Source organism: Gorilla gorilla, chromosome 4, assembly GCF_029281585.2.
Source record: "Gorilla gorilla gorilla isolate KB3781 chromosome 4, NHGRI_mGorGor1-v2.1_pri, whole genome shotgun sequence".
NCBI lineage: Eukaryota > Metazoa > Chordata > Mammalia > Primates > Hominidae > Gorilla > Gorilla gorilla.
Window position 1 is genome coordinate 44,522,190 of NC_073228.2, and position 15,916 is coordinate 44,538,105.

Sequence of the window (15,916 nt, forward strand, 5' to 3'; positions counted from 1 at the left end):
TATAGAGACAGGGTCTCACTACATTGCCTAGGCTGGTCTCGAACTCCTGGGCTCAAGCAATCCTCCTGCCTCAGCCTCCAAAAATGCTGGGATTACAGGTGTGAGTCACCACGCCTGGCCATGCAGAAGTTTTAAATGTGTCTTTGTGTTCTAGCTTTCTCCCCATCCCTGAGCCTCTGCCCTCTGCCATGCATGATACAGAGAGTGGCTGCTCGCTCACTACTAGTCCTGGAAAGACAGTTGGGAGCCAAGTGGAGCCAGTAGAGTTGGTGATATGGCTGCATATGATCAGCAGTCCTCATGGCCCATGTGTAAAAAAGAAAGAAATCTCAGTGGTTATAAGCCACTGAGATTTGTGATCCTATTTGTGGGTTAAATTATATACATAAATTTATATATACATAGGAATATTTCTAGACAGATTCACCAGACAATGGAAGTAGAAGAAATCAGCGAAAGAATCTCCTTCCTTTTCAAATTATATTCTTCAATAGCTTTTAATACATGTTCATGGCAAAGCATTTTTTGTTTTGTTTTGTTTTGTTTTTTGGGATGGAGTCTCACTCTGTCGCCCAGGCTGGAGTGCAGTGGTGCGATCTTGGCTCACTGTAAGCTCCACCTCCCGGGTTCACACCATTCTCCTGCCTCAGCCTCCCGAGTAGCTGGGACTACAGGCACCTGCCACCATTCCCAGCTAATTTTTTGTATTTTTAGTAGAGACAGGGTTTCACCATGTTAGTCAGGATGGTCTCGATCTCCTGACCTCGTGATCTGCCCGCCTCGGCCTCCCAAAGTGCTGGGATTACAGGCGTGAGCCACCACGCCCGGCCCATTTATTTTTATAATAATTACACATAAAGGGCCTCCAAGAGCACTGAAATAAAAGACTAAACATCTCCAATTTAAATTTTTTCTAAAAATAATTTTATATTAATTCAATAGATTCTCAGTAGGAAAATTGTGAAAATCAGACAAAAGATATAAATAAGAATAAAAATCACCAATTATGTCAACACCCAGACATAACCCAGACATAATTATCATTTTATTTGTGCCATTTAGAGACATGATTCACCACCTTAAATATGTAATTTTATATTCTGCTTTTCAATTTTACATTATAATAAGCACTTTACAGGGTTAAGAATTCACAAACCTCACTTTTAATTGCTAAGTATATTTCACTATATAGATATATCATTCCTGGCTTGATCATTTCCTTAGTGTTGAACAAATATATTAATTATAATTTTTTACTACCATAAGTAATATCTCAGACACTTCTGGGCATAAAGTATTTTCTGTATTTATGACTTTTCCTTGGGATATATTCCTATTAGCAGAATTGCTGGGTCAAAGGACATGAACATATTTAGGCTCTTGATATACTGCCAGAATGCTTTTCCAAAAAATTACATGGATTTATACTCCCCCCAGCGATATCAAGGCAGCCATATCATTGGGAATTTTTAAAATTTCAGCTCACATGAGAAGCAAAAATTTCTCATTACTAGGAGGCTCGATATCTTTTCACATGTTTATTAGTCATTTACATTTTCTTCCTTTTGAATTATCTGTTCCTTTTCATTTGTTCATTCATCAAAGTCTTAGTACTTCACCAATTGATTTGTATATAATTTCTTCCACATATACTAAGCTCAGAAAGTCTATTTCTTTGTGCTTTTATACCTAACAATAGTAACATATCAACGTATCTTTCTTTCTGTGCCCTCAATAACACAATACCTATTTGATCTCTGGTTGTCTATCAAAATCATCTGTGACCATTCACTTCAGGGATTTGGATTCAATTAATAGAAGATTGAGCTAGGTAAAGGTATTTTGTTTGTTTTAGACAGAGTCCCACTCTATCACCCAGGCTGGAGTGCAGTGGCACGATCTCGGTTCACTGCAACCTCCACTTCCTGGCTTCTGGCGATTTTCTTGCCTCAGCCTTCTGAGTAGCTGGGATTATAGGGATGAGCCACCACACTGGGTAATTTTTGTATTTTTTGGTAGAGATGGGGTTTTGCCATGTTGGCCAGGCTGGTCCCTAACTCCTGGCTTCAAGTGATCAGCCTAACTTGGCCTCCCAAAGTGCTAGGATTGCAGGTGTGAGCCACCATGCTCGGCCTAGGTAAAGGTATTTTTAAAAAGGTAAAACTGGAAAACAATACATTACATTCTAGGATAGAATGATCTTTAGTTTTTGTCCTGTTTTTCTTGGCTTGTTTGTTTAAAGAGAATATAGAGTGACAGGAGGTGGAAACCCTGCTTTTCGTAGCCCAACTTCCGCAGAAGGAAATGCTGGTGGCCCAAAAGTTGCAACAAACCTCTTTAAAAAGCTCTTAATACGGCTGGGCGCGGTGGCTCCTGCCTGTAATCCTACCACTTTGGGAGGCCAGGGTGGGCAGATCGCTTGAGATCAGGAGTTCAAGACCAGCCTGGCCAACATGGGGAAACCTTGTCTCTACTAAAAATACAAAAAAATTAGCCGGCGTGGTGGTAGGCGCCTGTAATCCCAGCTACTCGGGAGGCTGAGGCAGGAGAATCACTCGAACCTGGAAGGTGGAGGTTGTAGTGAGCCAAGATCACGCCACTACTCTCCAGCCTGGGCAATAGAGTAAGACTCCGTCTCAAAGGAAAAAAAAAAAAGCTCTTAATACTTAATCTGCTAATAACAACGAGGGAAAAAATGGCATACGATAAATTTCTCTGGAGGAAGTCAGATGTCACTATATTCATCACGAGATTTTACAAAAGCTATGTCTCTTACCTGTTTGCAGAGTACTAGGGAAAGACAAGGTGACTTTTTCATCTTCATTCTGATAGTTAAATCCTGTAGCATGTATTTCTGGAATGAGAAAAAAAATTACTTCACAATTCTGACTGGACTGACAAGACGAAATCAAGACTGCAACATTTTCAAGAGCAAAATCTCTACAAAAACTAAATATTCTTAATTTGGTGAATTAAGTTCCTATTAGCAAGAGTTTCATTTCAAATGAGCCTATTCTAGGCTACATTATCTACATTAAATATGCTCCTTAAAAATAATTACAAATTCTTTAAAATTCACAAAACGTCAGTGATGTACAGGAAAGAAGGCTTTATAAATGTGATGCTTTTCTATCAGATTCCTGTGTGACTATGATATTGTGATACTGCAGTCTTACTCATGAACATTTGAGACTTGGCAACTTGCCAAGATTTCAGTGTTAAAGATACATCAAGGAAAGGTCTGTTCCCCCAAAGGTAAGTAGCAATTCAAACTAAGATATAAATCATACCCACTTCTGGTAAAATTCTTTGTTGTGGCCAGGCGTGGTGGCTCACGCCTGTAATCCCAGCACTTTGGGAGGCCAAGGCAGGTGGGTCACCTGGGGTCAGGAGTTCAAGACCAGCCTGACCAACATGGAGAAACCCCGTCTCTACTAAAAATACAAAACTAGCCGGCTGTGGTGGTGCATGCCTGTAATCTCAGCTACTTGGGAGACTAAGGCAGGAGAATCGCTTGAACCCGGGAGGCGGAGGTTGCAGTGAGCCAAGATCACATCATTGCACTCTAGCCTAAACAACAACAGAGAAACTCGGTCTCAAAAAAAAAAAAAATTATTTGTTGTTACATGAAAACAGGTATGCAAATTGAATTAAGGCTTTGACTTACTCTCTGCCAGGAATAAGAAGAGACTGCTTATTTGACTGATACTTTAGGATGCTTGGACATGTTAGGGAAATAACCAAAGAGACCAACTTCCAACTATGTCTTATCCCCATTCCAAATGAAAAGCTGGGCAATCAGGCCGGACACGGTGGCTCATACCTATAATCCCAGCATTTTGGGAGGCCGAGGCGTGTGGATCACCTGAGATCAAGAGTTCGAGAACAGCCTGGCCAACATGGCGAAACCCCATTTTTACTAAAAATACAAAACTTAGCCAGGCATGGTGGCAAACGCCTCTAATCCCAGCTATGCGGCAGGCTGAGGCATGATAATTTAGAATTGCTTGAACTCAGGAGGCGGAGGTTGCAGTGAGCCGAGATTGTGCCACTGTACTCCAGCCTGGGTGACAGAGCGAGACTCTGTCTCAAAAAAAGAAAAAAAAAAAAGTATAAGGTAGGATGTAGAGAAACTGGAGCATATATTGCTAGTGGGAATGTAAATGGTGCAGCCACTTTTGGAAAACAGTTTGGCAATTCCTCAAAAGGTTAAATACAGAGGTATCATGTGATACAGCAATCCCATTCCTAAGTATATATCCAAGAGAAATGAAAACACATGTCCACATAATGTCTGTATACAAATGTTCATAGTAGCATTATTTATAATAATCCCAAAATGAAAACAACTCAAATGTCCATCAACTGATGGAATAGATAAAATGTGGTATATCCATACAACTGAATGTTATTTGACAATAAAAAGAAATTAAATAGCTGACACATGCTACAACGTAAATAACCTTGAAAACATTACACTAAGAAACCAGCCACATATTTGTCCATAACAGGGCAATCTATGGAGGCTGAAAGTAGATTCATAGTTGCCTAGGGCTAGGTGATAGAGGGGAAATAGGCAGGGTACTTTCTTTCTGGAGTTCAGAAAGTGTTCTAAAATTGATTGTGATGATGGCTGTACAACTCTGTAAATAGACTAAAAACCGCTGAATTGTATGCTTTAAATATTAACAGATGACATGTATGGTATGTGAATTATACATCAATAAAGCTATTATTGAGGCGGGGAGAAAGGAAAGTACTACAGAAAGACAAGGGAGGAGAGGTGGGCATGAGTACCTTTATCAGTCACAGGATGCTGTGGGTAACAATGATTCAGATTACATAACATTTTACAGGCAAGATGCCCATAATTCTTCCTTTCTTTTATGAATCACCCAAATATAGGATTTCAAATGTTTCTACTGTCACTATGGTTCACACATTTTTATAAAGCCAAAATCTCTACAAAACCAATTAAGAAACTGTAATTTCAGATTTTAAAAGAACTTTAATAAATCCTCTAATCAAATCTTCCTCGTTTTACAGATGAAGAAAATGAGACATATAAAGTTAATGGTTTGTCAAATGTTAACTAGCTAGACTACAACTCAGTTCCCTCACTTCTATTGCCAAAATTATTTCTACAATCATAAGCTAGCTCCTAAATTTGTTTGGTTTGGTTTTGTTTTTTGAGACAGGATCTCACTTTGTCGCCCAGGCTGGAGTACAGTGACGCTATCTCAACTCACTGCTACCTTTCCCATCAGGTTCAGGAGATTCTCCCACCTCAGCCTCCGGGGTAGCTGGGGACTACAGGCGTGAGGCACCACTAGGCCCATCTAATCTTTTGTATTTTTAGTAGAGACAGGGGTTTCCCCATGTTGTCCAGCCTGGTCTCAAACTCCTGGATTCAGGCAATCTACCCACCTCAGCCTCCCGAAGTGCTGGGATTACAGGGCTGAGCCACCGTGCCTGGCCCAGCTCCTAAATTTGAATAGAAATCAAATTTGACAAGAATCACTTCAATGCTTAAGAATGTTCCTTTCTGGGCTGGGCGCAGTGGCTCACGCCTGTAATCCCAGCACTTTGGGAGGCCGAGGTGGGTGGACCATGCGTGGTGGTGCATGCCTGTTATCTCAGCTACTTGGGAGGCTGAGGCAGGAGAATCACTTGAACCTGGGAGCAGAGGTTGCAGTGAGCCGAGATGCGCCACTGCACTACAGCCTGGAGACAGAGTGAGACTCTGTATCAAAAAAAAAAAACAAACAAAAAACCTACAGCTGTTGAATAAAAAGGTAAACAACCCAATTTAAAAATGGCAAGACTTAAACTTCACAAAGGAAAATTTATAAATGGCAAAAAAAAAAGCACATAAAAAAGTGTTCAGCATCATTAGTCATTAAGGAAATGCAAATTAAAATCACAATGACATATCACTACACATCCATTAGACTAGGCTATTAAATGACCGACAATAAAAATGTTGCCCAGGGCCAGGCATGGTGGCTCTTGCCTGGAATCCCAGCACTTTGGGAGGCCAAGGCAGGAGGATCACTTGAACCCAGGAGTTCAAAACCAACCTGGGCAACACAGGAAAAATAAAAAAAAATTAGTCATATGTGGTGACACAAACCTGTGGTCCCAGCTACTCCAAAGGCTGAGAGGCAAGAGCATTGCTGAAGCCTAGGAGGTTGAAGCTGGAGTGAGCCATGATCATGCCACTGCACTCCCATCTAGGTGACAGAGTGAGACCCTGTCTCGAAAAAGGAAAAAAAAATGTGCAGGGTGTAGCACAATAACTAGAAGTCATGCTGGTGGTGCCTCTTTTACTATTCAGACTGTAAGCATTTTCCAACCCCAGGGTTTCTGCATCTGCCTGCAAAGTCTTTCTCCAGATATCTAAACACTTTATGTCATTCAGGCCTCTGCTCAAATCACTTTTTTTTTTTTTTTTGAGACAGGGTCTCACTCTGTTGCCCAACCTGGAGTACAGTGCTGCCATCTTGGCTCACTGCAACCTTGACCTCTCAGGTTCAAGTGTTCCTCCCACCTCAGCCTCCCAAATAGCTGGGACTACAGGCGCCCACCACCACACCCGACTAATTTTTGTATTTTTTATAGACATGGGGTTTCACCATGTTGCCCAGGCTGGTCTCAAACTCCCGAGCTCAAGCGATCCTCCTGCCTCAGCCTCCCAAAGTGCAGGGATTACAGGCATGAACTACCACACGAAGCCTCGAATCACCTTTTTTTTTTTTTTTGAGATGGAGTCTTGCTCTGTCACCCAGGCTGGCATGCAGTGGCATGATCTCGGCTCACTGCAACCTCCGCCTCCCGGGTTCAAGCACTTCTGCCTCAGCCTCCCGAGTAGCCGGGACTACAGGCACGCACCACCACACCTGGCTAATTTTTGTATTTTTAGTAGAGACGGAGTTTCAGCACGTTGGCCAGGATGGTCTCAGTCTCTTGACCTCATGATCCACCCGCCTCGGCCTCCCAAAGTGTTGGGATTACAGGTGTAAGCCACCACGCCCAGCCTCAAATCACTTCTTTAAAGATCTGTTCTATCAACTTGAAGAACAATCCTCATTCTATACCCTCTCGTGATTTTACAGCACTTATCACTACTTTACATCACATATTTGCTTGTTGCCTATCTTCTCAAATATCAGAAATGTTGATGTTTGATTTTGTTCACAGCTCTACTTCCAATGCTAGCAGTTTCTGGCACATAGTGTGTGTTCAGTAAGTATCAGTAGAATGAATGAATCACTTCAAAAGCAACAGACTAAGTAATTATGTCATGGAGATCATTAATGCTACTCATATGACATATATTAATGAAAAATCACATTTACTAATGTTATGTGAATAGAGACATGGCTAGGGATAAAATTTCCAGTCACAACATAATATACTGATTCAAATAAGGATCTATCTCAAACCTCTTAGAAGATAATATTCGCTCTGGAACTGTTAGATTTTTCAAAGGGTAGAAACCCATAAATACTGAAGATGCATATGAGAAGTCTGAGGAGGCTTCACTGGAGAAAAAAGTATTTCTAAATTAATGTTTACATTAATACTAATATATAATTAGTATATTTATATATTATAGTAATATATAATACTGATATGATAAATGAATAATTCATTCACTAATACAGTTTGCAATATATTCATAATTGGAAATGTATATATACGTAAATTAAGCATTGCACATAGACACTTCACTATATATCGTGTATCAATACAACTTAAACTTGATCGAAAACTTTTAAAAATGGAGTATGAGAGAATCTTATAAGGTATATATGATTATTCAATTCTCTAAGCCTCCGTTTCCACACCTATAAAATTAAAATCATACCATTACCTAACTCTTTCTTTTTAAAATTGAGATAAGGGTCTCACTATGTTGTCCAGGCTGGTCTCAAACTCCTGGGCTCAAGCACTGGCAATCCTCCCACCTCAGCTGAGTAGCTGAGATTATAGGAGTATACCATTGTGCCTGGCACCTGCTTCTTAATTAAAGATTGGGGGCCAGGCACAGTGGCTCACACCTGTAATCCCAGCACTTTGGGAGACAGAGGTGGGAGGATCACTTGAGGTCAGGAGTTTGAGTCCAGCCTGGCCAACATGGTAAAACTAAACATACAAAAATTAGCAGGGCATGGTGGCGTGTGCCTGTAATCCCAACTACTTGGGAGGCTGAGGCAGGAGAATCGCTTGAACCTGAGAGGTAGAGGCTGCAGTGAGCTAAGATCGCACCACTGCACTCAGTCTGGGCAACAGAGTGAGACTCCCTCTCAAAGAAAAAAAAAAATTATATAATATACTCTTATATAAAACACACAGCACAGTTCCTAGTTATTGTTAAGAAACACTTTTCAGGGCCGGGAGCAGTGGCTCACGCCTGTAATACCAGCACTTTTGGAGGCCAAGGAGGGCAGATCACGAGGTCAAGAGATCGAGACCATCCTGGCCAACATGGTGAAACCCCGTCTCTACTAAAAACACAAAAAATTAGCTGGGTGTGGTGGCACGCGCCTGTAGTCCCAGCTACTCAGGAGGCTGAGGCAGGAAAATGGCATGAACTCGGGAGGCGGAGCTTGCAGCGAGCCGAGATCGTGCCACTGCACTCCAGCCTGGGCAACAGAGCAAGACTCCATCTCAAAAAAAAAAAAAAAGAAACACTTTTCTAGATCATAACACACCTTACAGTTCTTTATTGATCCAACTGCAATTGGTCCATTATATACATATATATAACAGCTTTTGCTGAAACTACTTATTAGGCCTTTTAAATATAATTAGCATTTTAAAATCTATAAACATACATATTTGGGTATAAGCATCTATGTGTAAGTGTGTTAGTCATCTATTAAATAGAAGTAAAATTTGATTATAAACATAGCATGTATAAAACCATGACCAGGCTGGGCATGGTGGCTCATGCCTGTAATCCCAGAACTTTGGGAGGTCAAGATGGGCAGATCACCTGAGGTCAGGAGTCTGAGACCAACCTATCCAACATGGTGAAACTCCATTACTACTAAAAATACAAAAATTAGCCAGGCATGGTGGTGCACGCCTGTAATCCCAGCTACTCGGGAGGCTGAGGCAGGACAATTGCTTGAAATGGCGAGGTGGAGGTCGCAGTAAGCTGAGATCATGCCACTGCACTCCAGCCTGGCTGAGAGAGCGAGACTCCGTCTCAAAAAAAACAAACAAACAAACAACAAAAAAACCCATGGCATTATAAAATGACCATAAGCAAAATCAAAAGAGAAGTATATACTGGGGAAAAAATGCTCCAACTCATGATGGAAGGTTAATTTCACTCAAATATAAAGACCACGTTTTAAAAAATCAATAACAAGAATAACACTGCAATTAAAAATGGACAAATATGAATAAATTACAGAAAAAGGAAACACAAATGGTTTTTAAAATATAATGAAGAGATTCTTTTTTTTTACAATTAACTAAACTTTTTTTTAAATTAACTAAAGTTGGTATTTCACTAGGACGATTTAGCAGATGAAATGGGTTTTAAGTTTAGAACACCATTTCTTCTTCCTTATTACATTTCCCTTTTTAATGTTAGCCCTCTACAAACACACACATATATACACACACACACACACACTCTGCATCAAAAAAGACTTCCTACATTAATACTTGAGCATGATAACCTTACAATGAAAGGTAAATCATTAGTTGAATCATGAAACATTTTCTTCCCCTTGTGGAGAAAAATCAAATTGCTTTTCCTCTGCTCTTACACCACAATCATCAACACAGTAGACTTCTGTGACCAAATGTGTGGGGATTTCTCCCCACCAACAAGAAGCAATCAGTTCTGCAGAAGATACCACCAGCTGAGCACCTTCTAATCCAATTCAATTCTCATGCTATCTACCTGGAGATAGCATTAGATCCCACAGGCTGAGAGAGGGCTCAGTCTCACAAGACTGCCCCCACTTCAGACACTAGTTGTAAGGCCAGGCCTCATCCAGAACTTCTGGCCAACCAGCTTCAAGTCAGTGTTCCCATGATCCCCTTCTTAGGTTTGATTAATTTGCTAAAGCTGTGCCCAGAACTCAGGAAAACACGAGTACTGGTTTATTATAAAGAACAGTACAAAGAATGCAGATGAAGAGGTGCACAGAACAAGGCATGTGGGAAGGGGTGCAGAGCTCTCATACCCTCCCTGGGTGCACTACCCTCCAGGACCCTCCACGTGTTCAGCTATCTGGAAACTCTCTGTACCCGGTCCAGGATTTCACTGGACAGTCACGACTGAAGCATGGACAACCGTGTAGAAATATGATTGGACAAAAGTAGGACCTAATGCTAACAGACTGAGTGGTGAAACCTAGCAAGGCCTCTCTGTTCAGAGTCTTCTTGGCCTCTCTGTGCAACTTCTTTCCTCCCAAGTACAGGGCAGGATGCCTTCTGAAATGGGGGTCTTATGACCTCCAATCAGACAAGGTAGGTCAGATAATTTCTTTGCTGTCAGCTCCAAGACAGAATGTTGGGGGATGATTAGAGTATATTTTTAGTTTCTACGGCCTGCTTGGGGAGAAAAAGGAGCAGGTAAAAGCAAGGCAAGAAAAGGTCAGAGAGAGATTCTGTTTTCTGAAGCCTGCTTCTGAGGTTTAAAGTGCCCCAACGTTATTACAAAAGACCATCTTTCACTTTTATTGATCTGAAGCTGTACTGAAGCCACTTCAAAAACCAAGAATAAAAGGCCAAATATTTCAATAAAATATATGTGTATTGTTTTAGTCACTTAGGAAATAACAGGGACTATGGGTGTTCTATGACAGAAACTGTGGATGAAAACCAACATATATATCATAATATCATAAGCACCCCCCCAACCTTTTTTTTTTTTTTTTTTTGAGACAGGGTCTCACTGCATTGCCTAGGCTTGTCTTGAACTCCTGGGCTCAAGCAATCCTCGTGCCTCGGCCTCCCAAAATGCTGGGATTGCAGGCATGAGCCACTGTGCCAGGCCCCCTTTATGTCTATACATAATAAAACTTAATCACATAAAAGGAGGTATAGGGAAAATGAGAAGTACAAGATGGTATTCTCAAGAGGCCACATTAAAAAAAGATTGAAATTTTTAAAAATAGCCGAAATCATTATTGCTTATACCATCTATACAAGCATCTAGTGGATTCTGCCTAGGCATTACATTGAGATACAGAAACAAAATCTTCTAAAATTTCAATATCAGAAGTGCCATGTCAACTGTACTTCAAATTTTCCTTTACAAATTATCTATTTGAAACTCAGAATGTATTTTCCTCCAAGCCACTGCTATACTTAAACAAGTAATCTAAACCACATAATTCTATATAGCCCACATATACCAGTGTAGCTCAGTACTAGATCAAACACATTGTGAGGTTTTGTTTTGTTTTTTTATTCAGATAGCAACTTCCCTATCATATTGTTTATGTGGTTTTAGAAAGCAGTTCAGGTGCAAAAAAATAAAGTTCACAGTTCAAAGAAGGCCTACAGTGACCACCTGCTACTTGGAACATACTTTGTTTCTCCACAAAGCTGAAAATAATGTTGCAATGGGAAAGAAAACACATCATTCTGGAGGATATCCAAGGGGGATTCAAGTGAAAAATGGAACCAAGAACTTACTTTGCAAAGCTTCAAGGTGACCTCCTTCTCACCCTAGGGCATAAAAGCCAATCAGATATATGCATAGTTACAGTTCAAGCAGTACCTATACTGACAGGTCCCATATTTTCAAATGGATTTCATATTTATATAACATGGTGATGGTCCTATCTTATTAGGCTATCTAAAGAGTCTAAAAAGAATGAGCATGTGCCAAATATAAATCTGGTTCAACAGAACCAAAAAATTCCTTCTAGGGTGCCCCTGCTCTTAATAAATGACTGTGAACTATTTCGTTAAAATCACTCAGGATTCTGGACCAGGATTTCCATTGATTATGTGGTCTTACACGGTTACTTAATTTGTCTAGGTCTCAGTTTATCTTTTTTTTTTTAAAGGACTTTATTTTGGGTAATAGAGGAGTATATAATTCAAACTAATTATCTCTCTCCTACTTGACACCCACAAAACTAAAAAAGCTGGAAGGAAGGGAAAACCTCTCCTTAAAAGAATCATAGAACAAGATAAGGTGATCAAGATGAAGAAGAGGATGAAATTCCATAAAGAGGAAGCTTTGCATTCTAGGCCACTTTTGCTCTGGGGTCATTTGCTGATCTAGCAGAGATGTAGCAGATTTGGAAGCTGAGGCTATAGGCCCCAGGGACAAAAGTGGAAATCCAGGGCCCATCAACACTGGGGGCTTTGTGGCTGGGTGGGCATTGTGTCTGTAATCCCAGCATTTTGGGAGGCGAGGTGGAAGGACTGCTTAAGCCCAGGAGTTCAAGTAACACAGTCTATCTAGGTAGCACAGTGAGACTCTATCTCTATTAGAAGAGAAAAGACAAGACAAGACAAGAGGCTTGAGTAAATGACCCCCTCCTTTGGGCTTGAAACCAAAAAAGTGATATCCTACCAGGAAAGATGAACAAGAAGAAAAGCAGTCCACAAGTGGAATGTGATTAAACTTCTGAACATCTGAAGCCCAGACATTGGAAAAAGATGAACCTTAAGTATTAGTAACCAATGGGGAACAAAACAAAGCTCCCCTAGATACTAGCAAGCTATTCATATACCTGCTTACTATGTTCAAAAATATAAAATCCCAATCCTGAAAAATTTGGCAAGTAATGAGAAGTTACTTTAAAAAAACAAACAAACAAAAAAACTCCAAAAAAACCCAAAACCAAGCAAAACAAAGAAAACAAGCAAATTTGGAAAAATTAATTCTAGAACAAAAATATGTAATAAGAAAAAACAGGCCAGGCACGGTGTCTCATGCCTGTAATCCCAACACTTTGGGAGGCTGAGGTGAGAGAATCCCTTGAAGCCAGGAGTTCGAGACCAGCCTAGGCAACAAAGCAAGACCCCATCTCTACTAAAAAAAATTAGCCAGGCACCATGGTAGCGTATATCTGTAGTTCCAGCTACTCAGGAGGCTGAGGTGGGAAGATCACTTGAGTCCAGGAGTTTGAGGTTGCAGTAAGCTGCGATCCTGTCACTGCACTCTGGCCTGGGTGACAGAGCAAGACCCTATCTTTTTTTTTTTTTCCTCTTTTTTGAGATGGAGTCTCGCTCTGTTGTCCAGGCTGGAATGCAATGGCGCAATCTCAGTTCACTGCAACCTCCGTCCGCCTCCCGGGTTCAAGCAATTCTCCTGCCTCAGCCTCTCAGGTAGGGGGGACTACAGGCATGCGCCACCATGCCCGGCTAATTTTTTGTATTTTTAGTAGAGACAGGGTTTCACCATGTTAACCAGGATGGTCTCGATCTCCTGACCTTGTGATCCACCCACCTCGGCCTCCCAAAGTGCTGGGATTACAAGCGTCAGCCACCACACCCGGCCGCAAGACCCTATCTTAACAAAAAAAGAGGCCGGGCATGGTGGCTCACGCCTATAATCCCAGCACTTCGGGAGGCCAAAGCAGGCAGATCACCTGAGGACAGGAGTTCAAGACCAGCCTGGCCAACATGGTGAAACCCCGTCTCTACAAAAACACAAAAATTAGCCAGGCGTGGTGGCAGACACATGTAATCCCAGCTACTTGGGAGGCTGAAACAGCAGAATCACTTGAACCCAGGAGGCAAAGACTGCAGTGAGCCGAGATCTAGCCACTGCACTCCAGCATGGGTGACAGAGCGAGACTCCATCTCAAAAAAAAAAGTGGGGGGTGGGCCAGGTGTGGTGGCTCACGCCTGTAATCCCACCACTTTGGAGGCTGAGGCACGTGGATCACTTGAGGTCACTCAAGACCAGCCTGGCCAACATGGTGAAACCCCATCTCTACTAAAAATAGAAAAAATTAGCCAGGAATGGTGGCACAAGCCTGTAATCCCAGCTATTTGGGAGGCTGAGGCAGGAAAACTGCTTGAACCTGGGAGGCGGAGGTTGCAGTGAGCCGAGATCACACCTCTACACCCCAGCCTCGGCAGCAGAGCGAGACTCCATCTCTAAATAAATAAATAAAAATTAATTAATTAATACAAATAAAAACCCACAAAAATGAGCCACGTGTGGTGGCATACACCTGAAGTCCCAGCTACTCAGGAGGCTGAGGCACAAGCATTGCTTGAAGCCAGGAGGTGGAGGTAGCAGTAAGTTGAGATAGAGCCACTGTACCCCAGCCTGGGTGACAGAGACTCTGTACAAAAAAAAAAAAACATGGAATCAAATCATAATTGCCTGGGGAAGGAGCAAGCAAAAGGAGAAAAAAGGATTATAAAGGGGCATGAGGAAATGTTCTAGGGTGATGAATATGCTCATTACCTGGTTACATTCATGAGAAAACTTATCATATTACATATTTTAAGATGTACCCTTTATAGTATGTCAACATTACAGGTACTCTCACAAAGCTATCAACAAAAATAGGAAAGCAGCAGCAGCAAGCAACAACAGCCATAACTACTGCCTGGAGAATTTCCCCCAAAACAAACAAACCAAAAAAAGTGTGGGCTGCAGCTAAAAGCAGTACATTTTTAGGATTAAAATTTATATTTAAATGAATATACTAGAAAGAAGGACTAAAAAGTAATAAGCCAAACATCCATCTCAAGACTTCTGTTTGTTTTTTGGTTTTTTTTAAGGGTAGTCAAGTGAAGCAGTGGGAGTGAAGAAGGAATAAAGAAATCTGTAACTGGCTATGATTGATGAGTTATAAACACCACTGCACTGGGACCAGCCTAAAGAAGTTTTTTTAAATCTGCAAAGTAGACCGGGCACGGTAGCGGTGGCTCACACCTGTAATCCCAGCACTTTGGGAGGCCAAGGCGAACCGATCACTTGAGGTCAGGAGTTTGAGACCAGCCTGACCAACATGGTAAAACTCCGCCTCTACTAAAAATACAAAAATTAGCTGGGTGTGGTGGCACATGCCTTTAATCCTAGCTATCAGGAGGCTGAGGCATAAGAATCACTTGAAACCAGAAGGCAGGGATTGCAGTGAGCCAAGATCACACCACTGCACTCCAGCCTGGGTGACAGACTGAGACTCAGTCTCAAAAAAAAAAAAACCTTGCAAAGTAAACCCAAAGGAAGCAGAAGTTAATAAGGAAATAATAGTCAACTGAGGTCTACAAAGCAATGGTTAGTTCTTTGAGAAAAAAAGCAAGAAAACTGAAAAAGATCTGGGATCAAGAAAAAAGTAAAACAGGCTGGGTGCAGTGGCTCATGCCTGTAATCCCAGCACTTTGGGAGACCACGGCAGGTGGATCACAAGGTCAGGAGTTCGAGACCAGCCTGGCCAACGTGGGGAAACCCCATCTCTACTAAAAATACAAAAATTAGCCGGGCGTGGTGGCCTGCGTCTGTAGTCCCAACTACTTAGGAGGCAGAGGCAAGAGAATTGCTTGAGCCGCCCCGTCTGGGAGTGAGGCGGGGGGCAGCCCCCGCCCGGCCAGCCGCCCCGTCCGGGAGGGAGGTGGGGGGCGCCTCCGCCCGGCAGCCGCCCCATCCGGGAGGTGGGGGGCGCCTCTGCCTGGCCGCCCCTTCTGGGAAGTGAGGAGCCCCTCTGCCCGGCCGCCACCCCGTCTGGGAGGTGTACCGAGAGCAGGCCATGATGACAATGGCGGTTTTGTCGAATAGAAAAGGGGGAAATGTGGGGAAAAGATAGAGAAATCAGATTGTTGCTGTGTCTGTGTAGAAAGAAGTAGACATAGGAGACTCCATTTTGTTCTGTACTAAGAAAATTTCTTCTGCCTTGGGATCCTGTTGATCTATGTATGACCTTACCCCCAACCCGGTGCTCTCTGAAACATGTGCTGTGTCCAC

At 42.0% G+C, this 15,916-nt stretch overlaps 1 protein-coding gene across 5 annotated transcripts in view; it reads right to left on the reverse strand.

Annotated features, from left to right (window-relative positions):
- Nucleotides 1-15,916, reverse strand: part of NPEPPS (aminopeptidase puromycin sensitive) — a 101,556-nt gene that overhangs the window by 52,520 nt on the left and 33,120 nt on the right. For all 5 annotated transcript variants that reach the window (XR_008680074.2, XM_055387760.2, XM_055387759.2 and 2 more), the window contains one exon: nt 2,777-2,854. Coding sequence is in view for 4 of the 5 variants with exons in the window: in XM_055387760.2 (XP_055243735.1) it covers nt 2,777-2,854 (78 nt within the window). In the remaining variant the exon portion in view is untranslated. The remainder of the gene's footprint in view (nt 1-2,776; nt 2,855-15,916) is intronic.